The 19086-nt window shown below is 44.9% G+C and overlaps 2 protein-coding genes and 1 long non-coding RNA gene across 4 annotated transcripts in view; 1 reads left to right on the top strand and 2 right to left on the bottom strand.

Annotated features, from left to right (window-relative positions):
* Positions 1 to 19086, bottom strand: part of LMAN1 (lectin, mannose binding 1) — a 240022-nt gene that overhangs the window by 78718 nt on the left and 142218 nt on the right. The gene's annotated exons all lie outside the window — the stretch shown is intronic.
* SEC11C (SEC11 homolog C, signal peptidase complex subunit) lies at positions 15 to 16178 on the top strand. 2 transcript variants are annotated; one of them, XM_059040944.2, is made up of 6 exons: positions 15 to 560; positions 7721 to 7830; positions 9853 to 10002; positions 12380 to 12499; positions 14234 to 14291; positions 15978 to 16178. In XM_059040944.2, exons 1-6 carry the CDS (start codon positions 474 to 476, stop codon positions 16029 to 16031), a joined length of 579 nt encoding a protein of 192 aa, XP_058896927.1. In that variant the 5' UTR covers positions 15 to 473; the 3' UTR covers positions 16032 to 16178. The 2 variants fall into 2 exon arrangements, with proteins under 2 accessions (XP_058896927.1, XP_066872217.1); XM_067016116.1 differs by lacking the exon at positions 15 to 560 and adding an exon at positions 7318 to 7341.
* LOC136792750 (uncharacterized) overlaps positions 14808 to 19086 on the bottom strand; it is a 51699-nt gene continuing 47420 nt past the window's right edge. The window contains exons 4-5 of the long non-coding RNA XR_010837090.1: positions 18106 to 18324; positions 14808 to 16873 (exon numbers count right to left, since the gene is read on the bottom strand). This is a non-coding gene — a long non-coding RNA (uncharacterized lncRNA). The remainder of the gene's footprint in view (positions 16874 to 18105; positions 18325 to 19086) is intronic.

Raw genomic sequence — 19086 nt, 5'->3', positions numbered from 1 at the left:
CCCGCCTTCCCTAGTCGCAGTCATCCAATGGCCTAGATACACGGCTAGGTGAATATCAAGGGAGCTTTAGGTGTCCTCCTGGCGCCTGACCAGAGTCTTGGGGAACTCGGTTGCTCTTGAGTAGTCACTTCCCCGAGGTGGCCGAGCCGTATGCAGCATCACCAGCTCCCCGAGGTTCCCTTGCAAGGGTCAGACGAGGCTCCCGAGCCCGGTCGCCCCCCTCTCTGGGAGCCCTGGGTCTTCACTGGACGAGGCTCTCGGCCCGCGGAATTCTGGGAGTGGTAGTTTTCTTCCTCCTGGTTCCTTCCAGGTACACTGGCGGCCAAGACTCGTAGGACTACGATTCCCAGACGCCCGAGTGAGTCTCAGGTCACGTGGCCAGCAAGGCCGTTGGGCGGGGGCCTGGCTGGTGCTCCGCAGCTGTCTGTGACACCCGGAGCCCGCGGGCCGCTTCGGCCCCCAGAGAGTCCGGCATGGTACGCGCGGGCGCCGTGGGGTCGCATCTCCCTGCGTCCGGCTTGGACATCTTTGGGGATCTGAGGAAGATGAACAAGCGCCAGGTAACGGAGTCCCGCGTGGGGGGCGCGTCCGGGAGCCGCGACCGGCTGAGACAGCGGGGAGTCGGAGCTCCCCGGATGGGGCTCCCGCAAGGACAGCGCCCCGCGACTGGGGCCGGTGGCGACCCGAGGCTCCCGCCCTGGGCTCTTGGAGGCTCTGGGTTCAAATCCGCACAGACCCACGTGTAGGCACTTTTCTTGCACTGACAAAAGCGCAATTAGGGGAGCGTGGCCCGGAAGAGGAAGAGAATAGGAACCCCGTCCTTTGGAGGTCGTGTGGTTGAGAAAGCGGGGCGAGATGACTCTACCGCGAGTGACAGCCTTCTGCACGTATTTGAAGGGCCATCCCGTGGTAAAGGGAACAGATTTCTCTGTGGGGTTTCTGAGGCCTGACGTCCTGAAGGAGGCTGCCCGCGGATGGAAGTGGCAGAAAGGCAGGCAAAAGGGGAGAACTTCCTAGCGATGGGAGCTGTCCAGTAATGCCTTCCGATGCGGTTTCTTCCCATCCTGGGGAGTGTTTTCCCGGCCAGGTGTCGGGACTAAATAAAACTCCTCGTGCGGGAGAGCTCACTGGTGGTGCTCCATCATTGTGGACTGAATCAGTGTTCCAAAAGGAATTCCAGGTGTCTTCACTAACTTCATTCTTGGATTCTGTGGTCTGGCAGCACCTTGAATATCGGAGGAGGCTAGCGTGGGGTCTTTGGGCGGCTGGAGTTGATTTCTCACCCCTCTGGGAGAGGGCCTCAGAAGAAGACTTCCTTTTTGCCTCTCCTTAGCCTGCCCCCGTCCCGCTCTCTCTTTCTTTTTTCCGAGTAGAATTTCAGGCTAGTGCAGTAGCGTGGGGGAATTTGGTGACTTGAATCTCATGAACTGTGTTGAGAACCTGGTTGCTTCTAGGTGTGCATGTCAGTTGAGCTCCTGGGAATTTCTGTGATTAAGATGAGTTGTGGCAGAGATTATCACTAGCTGGAAAAAGCAACAACTAATGCCCTGAACATTGATGTGGTTTACAAGAAAATCCTCCAGGAAGTAGAGCTTTACTTAAAAAATCTAGACTTAATTGGGTAGGTTTTAAAAATGTCTCTAAAATTGGTACCGATTACTGACTGCAGACTATCAGTGAACGTCTTCTGATGAATCTGTCAATCGCCAAGCCAGTTTGCCTTTTGAAAGCTCTGTATTTTCCCACTCTCAGTGATAAGGCCCATTAGTAGCTGGTTGCATCGTCTGTGTTTTGCGTCTTCTAATTAAAATTCAGAAGCTCAAATCTGCTGCCTCCTTGTACTTTTTTTTTTTTTTTAAAGCTTTGTCCTTTTGCTTTTTTCTTTCTCCCTCCACAATAGCATCCTATGACACCTTGTCAGGCATGCTCGCTCCACCAGTCTTGGTAGAGGGACCTCCTTTTTCTGCTGCCCTTGCTTACAGTTAATTAAGGAAAGAGCCACATGCAAAAACAAGGACTCTTTGTTTCTGCAGTGAGGAAGAGAGGAAGAAAAACAGCCACTGGCGTTTCTGCTGCTCTGTCAGCCACAATATCTGCTCTGAAACGTTTGTTTAAAACCCATAGACATTGGCTCTTTCATCTTTGCTTGAGAAAGACTGTGAGCTTGCTTCTAAACTCTACTGGGATGATTAAGTGCCAAGCATACAGAGTTGGTAGGCAAAGATGAACAATAAGAAAAGGCACCAGTGAAATGTGGGGTGTATATTTCCAATCAGCTTGTCAGTAGTTCCATCAAAATTACATTTTCTAGATTCCAGGATTTCAGTCCTAGACTTAGATACTAGGTCCCTTAAAGATAGGGTGCTGGAAGGGTGATGTGTGGTTTTGCAGTTAGCTTGATGTTAGGTTTCTATATAATTGGCTATCTCTTGAGCAAATAAATGTCTTGCTCAGAGAAGCTTTTTTTTTTTGAGGAATTGATTTCATTTCCTCTCAATGAATTTTTCAAGCATAGAATATCGTACTGGAAAATATATTCTCAGTACATGGTCTTTATTAGATAAGTGGCAATATTGTATTATTTTCTTTTATCAGGGTGGAGCCCGGTGGTTTGAAAACGTGTTAAAAGATGGCAATCTTAAGTAGAAAACCATGCCTTGGGGCTTTCCTAATCAGAGCTGCAGTTCATAATGAAACAACAGTTCTTTACTAAATCCTTTAGGTCAAGCAGAGCAGGTGGCGAAGTTTTTGAACGTGAACGCCAATGAACAACTTCTGCTTCAGGCTGATGTGACTAGCAAGGCTGATTTTACTTTAAGCAACAGTTTAACCTGTTATAGCCCAACACTCGAACAATGTCTGTTTAGCACTCCAGTTTCCTTTTTTGCTCTCCTGGGAATTTAATTTAGTTGATAGTTTGCTATTGACACTTAAGCCAAGGAGTTAAAAAAATGGTATGTAACTTTAATTTTGAATTACATTTATTCTATTTTCATTTATTACATCGAAATAAGTTATTTTAATGCACCTTTTGTCCCCACTTTTGTAACCTTCACGATTACCTCAAATTACATACTTGCACACAGTTGTAATTTTAGCAAGAGACAGTTTTGAGCTTGCTTTTCTTTCCTTCCTATCATATCAGAATGTTTTCATGTTTTGTCACACTCTTCAAAACGATTATTTTAACGGTCTCTATCTTGTCAAATTGCTCTTCCTTTAAATACTTCCCTACCTCCTCCCAGATTTTGAAATTAATCTATGCTCATCATAGGAATTTTAAAGAGAGTAGTTTAAATAAGACAGTCCAATCATTCATAATTCCACCATGCTAAGATAGACTCTTAGCATCTTGGGGGAGCTCCTTGTGTTTGCTTTATAAACTGTTTCACAGTTTGTGGAGATCCTACTGCAGCCTACATTTTTCACTCAATATATCTTGAGTGTTTGGTCCTGCCATTAAAGTTCTTTATTCATTGTTTCAAATAGTGCAGTAATTTGCAATTATTTACCCAGTCTTTTCTCTGTTGTTGCTCATTTATTTACCTTTCCCTTTAAAAATAAGACTGTGATAAATATCTTTGGGCCATAATTCCCTGTCTGCCTTTAGGTTTAAACTAGTTTAAACTGAATTCCTAGAAGTAGGGTTACTGGGCCAAGAGCACCCTCTTGATACTAATGCTTGACGCTAAATTGCTTTCAGAATGGTTCTATCAACTTGCATCCCCACCGCTTGCATATATGCTTGCCACGCTCTGAGTATTAGCATTAAAAAACAGACACACACACACACACACACACACAAAAACAAACAAAAAACCTTTACATTTACTAGGCCACAAAGGGGCAAGGGGGAGGCAGGATTTGGTTTAAACACTTTGTGTTTCTTCGCCACTTGTGTTTCTTCGCCACTTGTGTTTCTTCTTTGGAATATTAATAGTTTTAAGCTTGTAATTCTTTTTTGTTGTTGCGATTTTGGTGTTTTTCTTACTACTAGTTTGCGTGTACCCACCGTGTATTTCTCACTATTTATTCAACAAACTGAATACTTACTTTTTCCCAGGCCTGTGTTGAACACCGGGGACACAGCTGTGAACAGGGCTGAAATGATCCTTGCCTTTGTGGAACTTACAGTTTAGTGTGAAAGATGCATTAAATAATTATATGCATGATTATCAAGGTGATGGATGGTATAAAGAAATACAGGATGCAGTGAGACTATATAGCAGGAGGACACAGGCTGGTCTATAGCAGAGGTTGGCAAACTCCAGCCCACTGCCTGTTTTTATAAATAAAATTTTATTGGAATTCGGCCGTGTTCATTCTTTTACGTATTGTCTGTAGCTGCCTTCCCACTACAATGGTAGAGTTGAGTCATTTCAACAGAGATGGTAAGGCGCATAAACCTAAAATATGTGTGACCCGGCCCTTTACAGGAAGTTTGCTAACTCCTGGTCTAATGGTTCAGGGAGGGCTTCCCTTGGGAACTGATGTTTAAAGGAGGACTTAAAGGTGAGTGAGTGTTAGGTGTGCTAAGGAGCCTAAGGAGAGCCTTCCGGGCCGCGACAGTAGCCGGTGAAGGTCCTGGAGTGGAAAGGAGCATGTGCTTTCTGAAGCACTGACAGAGCCCACCAGTGGAGTTGGAGTGCAGTGAGCTTTACTAGCTGACACTGGAGAGGAGAGGGCACATGTCAGACAGGGACTTAGAGATCATATTCCTGCATGGAGTGTGGGATGCAATCAAAGAGCCTTATGCAGGGCATGGAGATGACCCGATGGCCAGAGGTGCATTTGAAAACCAGTGCTGAGTGTAGCGTGGAGAACGCGTCGGAAGATGCACGCGTGGCCATCGGGGGCCGGTTAGGAGGCTCTCGCGGCGTCTGCCGGGCTGTGCTGGTGACTTAGGTGAGCGTGCTGGCAGTGGAAGCGGAAGGAACTGAACAAATGCCAGACATGTTTAGAAGACAGAGAGGATAGAACGAATGGGAGGGGGGTGACTGCAGACAGCTGGGTCACTGACGGGAATGCCGTGTACTGAGATGAGGTCACGAGCACTGAAGCCTTTTAGGAGAGGGTAAGTTCAGTTTTGACCGTGTTGGTTTGGCGCTGCCTTTACAGACATGCGAGTGAGACTGTCGGGGAGGCAGTTGGAAAGCTCGGTATCGGAGGCAGCTAGCGTGACGGTGCCAGTGCCGGCATTTGAAGGTCCAGTTGGAGGAGGAGGAACTGGCGGGAAGATTAGAAAGAAAGTGGTTAGAGGGCGGACAGCGTGCCATCCAGGGAGCCGGCGCGGAGAGTTTGTAGCAGTGATCATCTGTGCTGGCAGCAGCCGCACGGTCAGCAAGGTGAGGGCTGACAGTTGTCCGCTGGACTTAGTGAGCATGTGACTGGGTGTGTGGGCTGCGGGGTGACTGTAGATGGTGAGGAAGGGGAGAAACCTGGGGTAGGAGCGCCTGAGGTTCGGCTGTGAAGAGAGAGTGTAGAAGCCTACGGAGGATGTGAGGTGGCAGGAGGATTGAAGGTGGGAGAGACTGATGAAGCCCCGGGGAGGGAGAAGGAGTGGAACAGTGGTCCAGCCTCGGTGCGTCAGGACCACCTGGGAGCCGTTTGAGGAACAGGGATGCCAGCAGCCCCCCCTCCCGTGGATTCCATCGGTCTTGGATGCAGACCAGGCTTACCATGTTCCAGAGGCTCCCCGGGTGATTCTAACGTGCAGCCAAGGTTGAGAACCAATGGTAGAGAACAGCGGTTCTCAAACTGTGGTCCCTGGACCAGCAGCTTCAGGATCACCTGGGAACTTGTTTGAAATGCACATTCGCAGGCCTCCTCACGGGGGGATGCTAGTGCACACTGAAGTTTGAGAACCGCTGCTGTCAAGGCCGCACTCCACTTCGAGAAGTCAGAACCGTGTAAATCCACCTGCCACATGCCTCCCGGGCCTTCCTGAGTGTCTTCAGCCCCCATTTCTCCAGGCCTTGTGCATTTTTAAGACTATTTAAAACTATATTTAAACTGTGCTTAAAACTGCATTTTAAACTGTATTTGATCCTCAAAAAGAGTCCATAACCCTGCATTCTGTCTCAGTGAAAATTATATTTGGATATTTGAGGAAAACAGCCCTGTCCAGAGCCATGTGATCTGAGTCCTAGTTCCTAACTCACTTCCAAAGGATATTCTGCACAGCTGGCAGGTAGTTAAGACGGGATCTAACCTATCTAATCTCACTTGCTCTGAAACACCACTGAAACTGTATATAGTAAAGGAATTTTAAAAAGTCATCAGTTACCTCAAGATAGGAAGCCCAGAAAGGGAAGCAGGAGCGATCAAATACCAGAAGCTGGAAAACAGAAGAGTGGCAACTGACAGCTGGAACCAGCAGTGGGGAGACATGGAGGAATAAGGCTCCACTGCTTATGCTGCAGGTGCCTCCGAGACTCAAGAGCTGGCAGTTCCAGGTGTCTCCAGAAGGGGCGGGAGGGGTGAAGGGGAGGTGGGCCTAGAATGAATGAAATGGGCAAAAAAGCCGAGAAGCAGTTAGAGCCCAGGCTGTCCTCTCCGACTCTACTCAGAGGTTTCCCCTCGCGGCTAGAGGTCTGGAAGCTTCTTCTCTGGAGGGGTAGACAGAAGGTCTCGGAGTAGGGCGGCTGCCGGGCCTCACGGGAGCTGCACACTGCACGCCGAGGGTGGAGAGACGGAAGTGGGTGGTGGAGGCCCCTGGAGGGCGGGAGCCTGGCCGTGTAGGTGAGCACACAGGCCAGAAGAGCAGGCTCACGTGTCCGGGTGGAGGGGCTACTTGAGCTAGAGACGTGGTGGGGGATTGAGTCGTTTCAGGGCCAGGTATGCTGCTGAGAGTGGGCGGTTCAGGTGGCGGGAGAGGGTCATTGGAGGCGAGGAGGTCCAGGAATTGAGACACCGGCGTGTTGGGTGGGCCATCCACGCCCTTCCGATCACCCGGAGCAACTGCAGGAGGCAGGCCGGGGCGGGTGCCACAGCCGGTGGCGCCCTGGAGCGCAGTGAGGGCGGGCAGCCCTGTAGGCCGTAGCTCCGTGGTCTCCGGGGGAGCGAGGGCGGCTTAGAGCTAGATGCGGACTCGGGTGGCCTGCCTGCCTGCCGTGCTCTTAACCAAGTATTTGATGCTCATCATTTGAAACATTTATGAAAACCCTAACCCTCTAGGTGTTTACAGTTTCTGTTCACTTTTGAATTGTAATTTCCGGTGCAGAATAACCTCATGTAGGACGGAGCGCTGTAAGACTAGGATCCGCACCCGCATCCGGGACCCTTCTGGCCGTGGGGCTGAGGACTGTTCTAGGCGAGCTGCGGGCATGCCGGGGCTCTCAGGTTAGACCTACGCCCTCTGCACTGGAGCGGGAGGCCAAGCCATAGAACCTGAGTGGTGGGCCCCCTCAAGGTTGAAGGTTCTGGGGGACTCTGGAGAGGTAAGAAGAGTCGTACCGAGGCCTTAACAAAGCAGGTCCCACAGATGACTCTGGTTTTTTATTTTTTTCCTTCTCTGTCATGGAAGGAGAGAAGATACATGGGCATTCCATGGTCAGAAGTTGAAATTCTACCTAATTTTGTAGCTTCGGTGAACTAGTTTCATGTCCTAAAATAACAGCTTTTTTTTTTTTTTTTTTTTTAAACAAGCACATCTCCAGCTTTGGGTTAGTGAATATTCTGTCACCGGTTCTTACTTTTGGTTTGGCCTTTTTCGTTCCAGCTCTATTACCAGGTCCTAAACTTTGCCATGATTGTGTCTTCTGCGCTCATGATCTGGAAAGGCCTGATCGTGCTCACCGGCAGCGAGAGTCCCATCGTGGTGGTGCTCAGGTGGGTCCCGCCGGCCGTCCCGCTGCTGCGCAGGACCCAGGAGCAGCGTGGACAACCCGAACTCGGTGTTTTCATGGGATAAAGTTTTAGAGTTTTCTCTATTGATATCTGTTTTGAGAAGGTTTCACTTCTTTTGGCTTTTGTTGAAAAATCTTTTTCAGTAGACAGTTGAGACCTTTCATCATGTTGATGCTTGTGGTTCAGTGCAATGTGATTGACTTTCATGTTTTAATGTTTTATTCCATGTTAAATGACATTTTAATAAGAAAGTAATAATGCATTATTTGTGTACACATTGATTTTTAAACATAACTAATTTAAAGCTCTTACTTGGTCCTCTTTGTCCTGTGTGGCAGGGAGTCTGTGCCCAGCATGGGGTCTGGTGTTTTCTCAGGTTTCTTCAGCAGCACTGTGGTAGCTGACTCCTCTCTTCTCAACACTCTCAAGACTTTTACTCTTAGAAAGCACAGCGTATTCATCTTAGAAAAGTTTATACTTTAACTTCCCAGAGCCATGAAGTCAGCCAAGGGGAGAAACTTAACAATCAACTTGAAGTTAAATAGCGTGTTTGTGAGCCATTAGGTGCTTGGAGATGCTCTGCTCACTGTGCCTTGGATCGTTGAGTCTCCCTGCAGTGGGAGTGGAGCCCCGCTGTCCCACAGCGCAAGCAGCGGGCTGTAGTGGTGACGCGGGCAGGGTCACCGCTGGCCGGAGCAGGAGAGCCAGCACGCAGGCTTCTCGGCCCCCAAGCCAGTGCCCTTCGCCTCCTCCGGGCCCCGCCGTCACGGGATGCGGCAGCAGCTCTGGCCCGGGCTTCACCGGGCCGCCCTTCTGTGGCTGGCCAAGGGGCCTGCTTCTAGAGATGTGGCGTTTTCATAAACTTAGGAGCCTGAGGATGGCATAGTTCACACACAGAGCTGAGGAGGCCTCTAATTCACTGCTGTTTACACTGTGCTCCAGGGGTGCCCGAGGGTCCAGGTGGATGGGTTGGGAGGGAAAAGGTGACCAAGCTCACGGACTATAGACACCTTAGCCTTGCTTTGGTTGTGACAGCTCCACTTTTATGTACTTTATGTGACTATACTTTACCTGGTAAGATTTCATTTGAAGGAAGGATTTTAAGGCTTTTGAAAAAAAGAAAAAAATTAAACCCCTCAAATTCAGATGCACCCTGTCACTCAACAAATATGGAAGCTGAGGTCCAACAAGGCAAGTCGCCTGCATCTCACATTTACTTTCGGCAGAGCCAGAACTCGGTCCGAGGTATTCCGGCCCTTCTTCAATCACACAGACACACTTGCGTGCGGAGATTATTGTGAAATTGCAGTACGTGGGGACTTTTTCTTTAAAGCATCCTTTACAGTTCTAAAGCACTTTGGTTTGTCAGCGTAAACTGTTGACATCACGAGGGATGTGTGACCTTGGGGAACACTGACCTTGGAGGAATCCCTGGCCCTTGAGGAAGACAAGAGTAAGTCGTTACTAGTGAAACATTTCAAAGGACTGCCTTCCTAACGGGGCGCGATGATGACTCTTGCAGCCGAGCTGCTGTGCACTCATCCTGCCTCTGAGACTCGTGCAGGGAGTAGGTTTTTAGAAAACTGCTGTCCTTGTTATCACAGACTAAGATGGTTTTCTAGAAACTTCTTCCCACTGCATGTCTTCAGGAATTTTGTCAAAGGAGTAAAGATGAAGCAGTAGATGAAAAAATTATCCTAAGCATTTTAACCATCATCGGCTTTTACTTCAAAGAGTCCACATTTTTCTTAGTTCTTTTTCTACCTCATACAAACTGCAGAGGGACTCGCTAGTGCCCTTTTCATACTCAAATCCAAGAAGAAATCGCTCCCTTTCTCATCATTATCACCTTGAGCAGCCTGTGGTTTGTTTTATAGCTCATAGAACTGCTTGACTGTTGATGAAAGTTGATATTCTAAGTGGTACGTTTGTTGTATTCTTTATGGGTTGAAATGTTCACCTGGCGTGAACATAATTCTGATGTGACTTTGTGTTTCTTTCCAGTGGCAGCATGGAGCCAGCCTTTCACAGGGGCGACCTTCTGTTCCTAACAAATTTCCGAGAAGACCCGATTAGAGCTGGTGAAATCGTTGTTTTTAAAGTTGAAGGCCGAGACATTCCAATAGTTCACAGAGTAATCAAAGTTCATGAAAAGTAAAGAGGCTTTACTTCTCTTTGGTTTGGTTTTGTAGACAAAACTGTGGACAGTTTGAATGGTTGATTAGAAAGTAGCAGAAATACTGGATTATGTTCCTAGTTTTGCCATTTAGTAATTGGGTGACTTTGGACTTGCTACGTAACTGAGTCTGTAAGATGGGAATAATACTTTACCCACGGTAACTCACAGGGTGATTATGTGAATGAAATGAACTGATGTTTACTAAAGCACTTGAAAAACTTGAATTGCTGCACAATGTACGCTGGAATGTATTCTTGCACAATATTAGTTATTTGAAGGAGTCTTAAAGAAAATCAAATCTCATGGTAATTGAGGATAATTTTCGTAAGAGAATTATCTTCTGAAATGCAGAAAGCTACCTGTTTCTCAATGTCACTTTGGACAAACTGGCATTCTCAGCAGTAATATTAGCCCTGGATGAATAAAAATTCCCTTCCCATGATTTGATCATTGCATATCCTGCATTAATTCTCCCCGCCACAAATGGCTTTGCCTTTTCCTTAAATGCCAGTGATGACTTATTAAAACACTTCTTGGGAACCAGAAACAATGACTTCTGGCTCAAGCATATTAAGTTTCCATGAGAGAGTACAGTCACGTGATTAGCGAAAACGTTACATATATGGTTATTCATTTACCTTTATGCAGCTTAATATAGCATTTTACCTGCGTAAGTTATGCGATTAAAGTTAGGTATATATATTTGTATTTTTTAAATACTGGAGCATTGCTCATCCTCTGTGTGTGTGTGTGTGTTTGTGTCTGTGTGTCTAACTATTTGTACATTTCTGGTATGAGATTCTCATTCCATTCACTGCTTCCAGGTGTTCCCCCAATTTTTTTTTTTTTTTTTTTTTTCGGTACGCGGGCCTCTCACTGTTGCGGCCTCTCCCGTTGCGGAGCACAGGCTCCGGACGCGCAGGCTCAGCGGCCATGGCTCACGGGCCCAGCCGCTCCGCGGCACGTGGGATCCTCCCGGACCGGGACACGAACCCGCGTCCCCTGCATCGGCAGGCGGACTCTCAACCACTGCGCCACCAGGGAAGCCCCCCAAAGATGTTTGATACTAAAAATATTCACTTCATTTTACTCTAAACATTAGAATGATGTTTCAGTTTGTGTTAATACACTGGTACTGCACTAACATTACCTTGTTAGTAGTACTTGTTAACTTACTGATGAAGAAATATGCTCAGTCACATGATGCGACTGAACTCTCACCTGATTTTAAAACAATTTCCTAAGATGGGAAATTGTGCATTTCCTGTAGAGCTGCACTAGCCAATGAGTTTGCCACCAGCAATATCTGTTACTGAGCACTTGAAATGTAACTAGTGTGAAATATACACAAGATTTCAAAGACTTAGTAACAAAAAAAGACAGAGAATATCTCAATAATAATTCTAGATTGATTATATGTTGAAGGAATACTTTTGATATATTGAGTTAAATAAAATATATTATTAAAATTTTAAAAAGATGAGAAATTGTTCAAAGTTAAGGAAATAATGATGCTTTGCTGTAATTTTCATGAATTGTGAGAAATGGCCCGGGTTTTTCTACTCTTAATTTATTTTATTACCATGGCTGCAAATCAGCTCACTCTTTTTGGCATGGTTTCAAATCTTTGTGGGCTTTTAATATTTTATCAAATTATTTAGTGCATTTTCTCATTCGTCTTATTGAAAAAAGACCCTCTTTATAGCTCTGTAAGGCTATAATATTGTGTTTCTAGTATCCAGGCTGTGTAAGCACCAGTTTACAATGTTTAAAATGAATCCCCCGCTGTCTCTTTAACACTGGTTTTATGCCGTTTGTAATTCCTCTTTGTTTGCAAACTGGATTGTAATCCACTTTGCTCAGTGGTGAAGGAAATAAGGCATTAACGCATCCCACATTTGGTAAGGAAAAATAAGCTTGAGGAGAGCTGAGAGCACATTTGTGTTTGAATTACCTTGTGCTCGAATCTGTGTAATCTGGGACCAAGTTCATGTGTCTAGTGAAGAGGAATATAATCTGTGTTAACCAGTTGGTCTGTGGGTCTGAAGAATGGCTGGAAACAGATGCTGGAGCTCATCATTGCCTTCCTGGTGCCCGTGTGCGTCGCCATGCTTTTTGGTTATCAGGGTAACTTAAGTGTTTTAGAATTTAAGTCTACAAAATTGTCATTAGATTTGTGCTTTAGTTGAATGGTTGTCTGCCAGCAAGCATCTTAGACCAAGAAAGATCAAGTTATCTTTGACTGCTTTTCTCAATGCCCGTATCTGCCTGTAAAGTGTTGGCCAAGCTAATACTTTTCTAATGATGCTGTGCTGAAAATAATTTTTGAAAGGACATTGTTTTGCTTTCCAGAGATAATGGAGACATCAAATTTCTGACTAAAGGAGATAATAATGAAGTTGACGATAGAGGCTTGTACAAAGAAGGCCAGAACTGGCTCGAAAAGAAGGATGTGGTGGGGAGAGCCAGAGGGTGAGTGAGGATTAACTTTTAAGTTATACAGAAGATTCAGAAACCAGAAAAATATTTAGAAACAAAGAAACCAAGGTTAATAGAATTATTCATTACAAAGATTATGCATCAGGAGAGTTGTAAGCAGTTTTACTTTGTACTGTAAAGACTAAACAAAATTCAGAACTTCCTAAGGACCTAAAATCTAAAGCTGAATGCAAGTATGCTATCTATATCATGGGTTTAATTCTATTTTTGAAATAAATCCTCACCTAGAGATTATTTATAGATTTTAAATAACAATTATAAGAAATCCTTTCAGAAGTAACTACTGTGTAACACTGTGATGAATATTCTAGATATTCCTTGTACCTATATAGATGTGTGTATGCATATATAATATATAATTTTACATAGAAGAGTTTTTTCACCCAACAGAAAGCTGCAAATAGCTTTCTGTGTCAAATCTACACCTATATCTTTTTAAACGACTGCATGGTGTTCCTCTGAGAATCATAACTGATTTCACTAGTCCTCTTTTGGTCAATATTTAGATTATCTCCTGGTTTTTACTACTGAGAAAAGTTCTGTGATAAAATTTTTAATACCCATCTTTGCATAATTGTTCCAGCCATGAGTTCTGCTTCTGCCTGACACAGCAGAGAGTCTGTCCTATTATTAAATACCAAAAAAGGAGATTCTCCCCCTCTCTTGGTGACCCTTTTTATATTTAACCCTTGCTAGAAATGTCTCCTTCTATTGAAATCCCACCAGCTGTGTAGGCTGGAGAACCCAGTGGCCACGTTCTAAGATACAGCTTTACTCATCAGCTCGTAGTTTAAGGCCTCCTTCTGTCCCTCTCCTGCCTCTTCTCCCCTTTTCACCGTTTCTGCTCTATCTCAATTCCACCTGAATATCTGCAGGGAGATGAGAGGGACCTGCAGCGGCCAGTCCTGTATTTTTAGACACTCCGGTGAGAGGCTTTGTATAAGTGAGAGGTTGATGCTACTGATTTTAAAGCAGACTAGAGGGTACTAAGGGGGTGTTACCTTGTTTCCTATCAGTGACATGATTGAGACTTGGGTCCAACTGATTCCATATTGACATTTTGTCAGCGCAGTCATTGGCTGGTTTATCCTGGCTTATTCTCTCCGGGATCATAATCATGTTTGGGTATAAATTACGGGATTCACATTTGTGTTCACTGCCCAACTGACTTCTTTGTTACATCTGAAAAGTGCTGTGCAATGAAAATGATGAGGATTCCTTCAGTTACAAACTATTGGGTTGGCCAAAAAGTTTGTTCGGGTTTTCCCGTAAGCTCTAAACCCGAACGAACTTTTTGGCCAATCCAGTAATTATTCATGTGCTTTCAAAGCTCTCTCTCACAGCAGTTTATATAGAGACTATCTGAATCTTACATCTCTACTAAGAAAAATTAAGAGCTCGATTTGCCCTTTCTGTTGTACAAGTGGCTCAACTAATTATTTTCATTCTGTTAGGGTGAAATGCAGCAAGTGAAGACAAGTAGCATCTCTAGATCCTAATTTGCCTTCTTAAAAAGTTGTCCTGGCTGTTAACGCTGATGCTTTTTACTAACCTTCAGAGACAGGAGTGGATATTGTTTTTATGGCCCCAATCAGTGTTGTTCCCAAGGAAGACTTTTCCCTATGCTGATTTATAGTGTTTTCAAGTATTGCTGTCATTATATTACAAACACTTTTTACACTTCTGGCTTTTTATCCCACAATTTAGGTTTTTACCATATGTTGGTATGGTCACCATAATAATGAACGACTATCCAAAATTCAAGGTAGGAATTTATGTGTACGTCTTTATTTTTTAAGAAAATATTGGCGCTTTTACACACGCAACTGTAAAGATGCAGTCTCTTAAGAATGTTTTGCTAGCTAATTCTTCTGCAGAGTATTTGTAGTTAATTACAAATTAATATACTCATTTAAATGATCAATTTTAAATTACTGAAATTAATTATTAGAAGTAAGTACTTCCACCTTTTATGTTTATATAGTGTGTTCTAAAATGGCACCTATATATATTTTGCTTTTTATTATGGAAATCTTTAAACATACGAAAAAAGTCATACAATAAGCTCAGTAATGCTTATCTCCCAACCTGAACAAAAATAGTATCCATATTTTTTTTTAATCACTTGAAACACAGCAGGAAACCTACACATGAATGAGTAGCACATGAGCAGTGTTTGTTGGGTGTGTGATCCTTGGTCCGTCAATATATTTGGGGGTTTTAACTGTTATGTGTTATTGAACAGCTCATTTGGAGAACAGAGCATGTGGAAGAGGTCATCTTTTGTTTTATTTATTTATTTATTTATTTATTTTATTTATTTTTTCCTTTTTTATTTTATTTTTTATTTTTTTAAACATCTTTATTGGAGTATAACTGTTTTACAATAGTGTGTTAGTTCTTCCTTTACAACAAAGCGAATCAGTTATACATATACATATACATACGTTCCCATATCTCTTCCCTCTTGCGTCACCCTCTCTCCCACCCTCCCTATCCCACCCCTCTAGGTGGTCACAAAGCACCTAGCTGATCTCCCTGTGCTATGCGGCAGCTTCCCACTAGCTATCTAATTTGCATTTGGTAGTGTGCATATGTCCCTGCCACTCTCTCACTTCGTCCCAGCTTACCCTTCCCCCTCCCCATATCCTCAAGTCCATGCTCTAGTAGGTCTGTGTTTTATTCCTGTCCTACCCCTAGGCTCTTCATGACATTTTTTTTCCCTTAGAGTCCATATATATGTGTTAGCATACGGTATTTGTTTTTCTCCTTCTGACTTACTTCACTCTGTATGACAGACTCCAGGTCCATCCACCTCATTACAAATAACTCAGTTTCATTTCTTTTTATGGCTGAGTAATATTCCATTGTATATATGTGCCACATCTTCTTTATCCATTCATCTGTTGATGGACACTTAGGTTGCTTCCATGTCCTGGCTATCGTAAATAGAGCTGCAATGAACATTTTGGTACATGACTCTTTCTGAATTATGGTTTTCTCAGGGTATATGCCCAGTAGTGGGATTGCTGGGTCGTATGGTAGTTCTACTTTTAGTTTTTTAAGGAACCTCTATACTGTTCTCCATAGTGGCTGTATCAATTTACATTCCCACCAGCAGTGCAAGAGGGTTCCCTTTTCTCCACACACTCTCCAGCATTTATTGTTTCTAGAGTTTTTGATGATGGCCAATCTGACCGGTGTGAGGTGATACCTCATTGTAGTTTTGATTTGCATTTCTCTAATGATTAATGATGTTGAGCATTCTTTCATGTGTTTGTTGGCAATCTGTATATCTTCTTTGGACAAATGTCTATTTAGTTCTTCTGCCCAGAGGTCATCTTTTGATCCTGTCCTCAGTCCAGTATTGACCAGACTTTATCTGAATACATTTATAGACCAAATGTATTTGTAGTCCTCACGGTAATTTTCCACTGTGTTTTCTTTGCAGTACGCTCTTTTGGCTGTAATGGGTGCATATGTGTTACTAAAACGTGAATCCTAAAATGAAAGGCAATTCCTGGGACCAGACAGAAATAAATTCTGTTGAAAAAGAGAAAAGCTAATATATTTGAAATGTTCCACTTTCTGTATAAAAGGAAACAATGTGGAGACATTTTTGTCTTGTTTGAATAAACGATTCACTAGTGAAGATTGTTTTCTTTTGTGGACTCTGATTTGAATGTGCTCAATCTCTCTGCTTCTCCTGGTAATCATTCTAAACCAAGCTTGAGGGTCTGCAGCACTTCAAGAATCAGGCAGGCCGTCTCTGGGCCTGGCCTGCTAGTGGGATAATGCATAGTCCAGACGTGATATCGTTGTAACACCTGAGTTTCAAAAATAACATTATTCTCATAGCATTTCCAGGGGAAACAGACAGGCTCTTAAAAGAAAATGATTTCTTATTTATTGAAGTGTAGTCTGATAAATGAATAAAACCTAAAACCTTTTTAGAAGGATAGGTGTAATCTGCTTTGTTCTTGTGGTCTAGTATATCTTGAGATGGTTGGATTAATTATTTGAAAAGTGTCTGATAAATTATAACAACAGTGCGTCCTCCTTTGACAAACTGCACAAAGCACAGAAGGGTAGAAGGGCTGTGTCCTTTCCCCCCTCAGTCTCCCTCTCCATTGCCCGGGGATCGCCACTGTTAGTTTAGTTGCGTTATCTTTGCACTATGCGCCGTCCTGAATATAAAATAGTCCCTCGTTAAACCATCTTTCAGACCCTTGTGTCCCAGCTGCTGCCTTAGGTGCTGGGGATGCTGAGTCCCAGGCTGGATGGAGGTTCCAGTGTAGCAGAAAGAACAGGTGATAAACGGACGTGTGGTTTCAGGAGGGACAGTTGCTGTGGGAAAGAAGCAGATAGAGGGTGCTTTTCACTTGGGTCAGGGAAGCCCTCTGAGGAGGGGACATAGAGCAGAGTTAAAAGAAACGAGAGGAAGGGACTTTCCTGGTGGTCCGGTGGTTAAGACTCTGTGCGTCCACTGCAGGGGGCACGGGTGGGGCAAGGGTTCGGCAAGCGTGCAATCGCTGGTTGGGGAACTAAGGGCCAAAAAGAAAAGAAAAAAATAGAAACACTCCCAGGGAGCACTGGTGCTGCTGGTGCCTGGACCACACTGCAAAGTGTTAAGGGAATAAAAAGGACGCCAGTGGTATTTTCAGATTCTCTCTTCAGTTTTGCCAAAACGTTCTCTCTTCACCGAACAATACGATGTTGACATCCTGTTCAGTCAGAACTTAGAAATCGACCTCATTCTTTCAGATCTGTTCAATTCTGATCTCACAATTTAGAATCCTGCCTGGTCACTTAACCACCCATGGGCCTTGAGCATAACTTCCCTCCAGCTCAGGTGGAAGAGGAGAACTGCTCTCACCTCCCTGCGTGTCCCCAGGAATTAGCAGATGATTCCTTAGCCCGATGCTGCCCGTGTACGCAGGTACGTAGTGCACGTACTGCACTCAGTACGTGTCACCCATGGTTACGTGTGTTTTCCTCTTCGGCATAACCTGCGCCTTCACACACCTGTACTGTCACTTTCTGACTGAGCTGTGATTTGCTGAAGACCAGCAGGAGTGATCTGTGGCGGGCAGCCTGCCCTTTAATCCTTAATCTCTGCTAAAATAGGCTATTGCAACAATAATGGACCTCATCCTGTTGAAATCAGTGAAGTGAAAGAAAAAAAATTTACAGGATACTTTCTAAAAACATTATTCTCTGGTGCCCTTTAATAAACTCTTTTTTAAGAAAAATAGGTTTTTCTTCCCTGAACTAAAGGTGGAATTTCAAAATGTTGGGTCAAAACTTTATTATTTTATCATCTTTCTGGGGTTCTGTAGTTGGTTAATATAAGCTTTAAAAAAGCTCCGTAATGTGGCTAAGCTTTTCGGTAATCCTTTGAACATGCCTGACATTCTGAAATAAACTTTACAAAGCCAGGTAAGAACCCAGACACAGTTCAGCCAGTGCCGTTTGATTGTGGCTCGCTAGAAAGCATGATCTCTTTTGGCCTTTTAGAGGCTACTGGTCTTTATCAAATGGAAATGATGGGAGTTAATGCTGGATCGATGTTCTTTTACCTGGAGTCTCAGTTGCAGCCTCGACGTCTGGAACGAGAACCAGGCCTGTATCTGGGCAGACACAACCAGCACGGCGATGCGGCAGTGGTTTCACCGAGTAGAACCTCTTGCTGGGAGCTTCTGTATGCGTCTGGGACACACATTTCTCACGTGGTTGAGCAGCTGCTTTTCCACTTCACGACAGCGTAGAAACCTCAAGGTGAAGGCGTCTGGTGGACACTGGCCAAGCAAGGATACCCACCAAGAAGGGAGAAGACCAAGTATTAAAAACAGTGGAAGAATTTCAAGACCCCACCTAGTGGAGGGACAGACAGCCCATGTCTCAGCTCACAAAGGCCTCAGTGATACACAAGGACACTTACACAGAAGCTAAATGGTGTTTGCTATACTGTATTTTAAGATCGATTTAGGTTTCTATCAGAAACTGGAAATTTTCTACTGTGGAATTAAGCTTCAGTTTTTTAAAAAGGTTAGTGGTGGAACCTCTGATTTCCCAACCCACAGGTCTCAGTCCTTTTTTCCCTTTGACAATGAATGTGTCAGTCTTATGCAGATGCTAGACACACCACCACCACCACCACCACCACACCACCACACCACCACCACACCACCACACCACCACCACCACCACCACCACCACCACCACACCACCACCACCACCACCACACCACACCACCACCACCACCACCACCACCACCACACCACCACCACCACCACACCACCACCACCACACCACCACCACCACCACACCACCACCACACCACCACCACCACCACCACCACCACCACCACACCACCACCACCACCACCACCACCACCACCACACCACCACCACCACCACCACACCACCACCACACCACCACCACCACCACCACCACCACCACCACCACACCACCACCACCCCACCACCACCACCACCACCCCACCACCACCACCCCACCACCACCCCACCACCACCACCCCACCACCACCCCACCACCAC

The sequence above is a fragment of the Kogia breviceps genome, chromosome 15 (genome assembly GCF_026419965.1).
Source record: "Kogia breviceps isolate mKogBre1 chromosome 15, mKogBre1 haplotype 1, whole genome shotgun sequence".
Taxonomy (NCBI): Eukaryota; Metazoa; Chordata; class Mammalia; order Artiodactyla; family Physeteridae; genus Kogia; species Kogia breviceps.
Note: the sequence above shows the minus strand (reverse complement) of the source record. Positions and strands in the feature narration are given on the sequence as shown.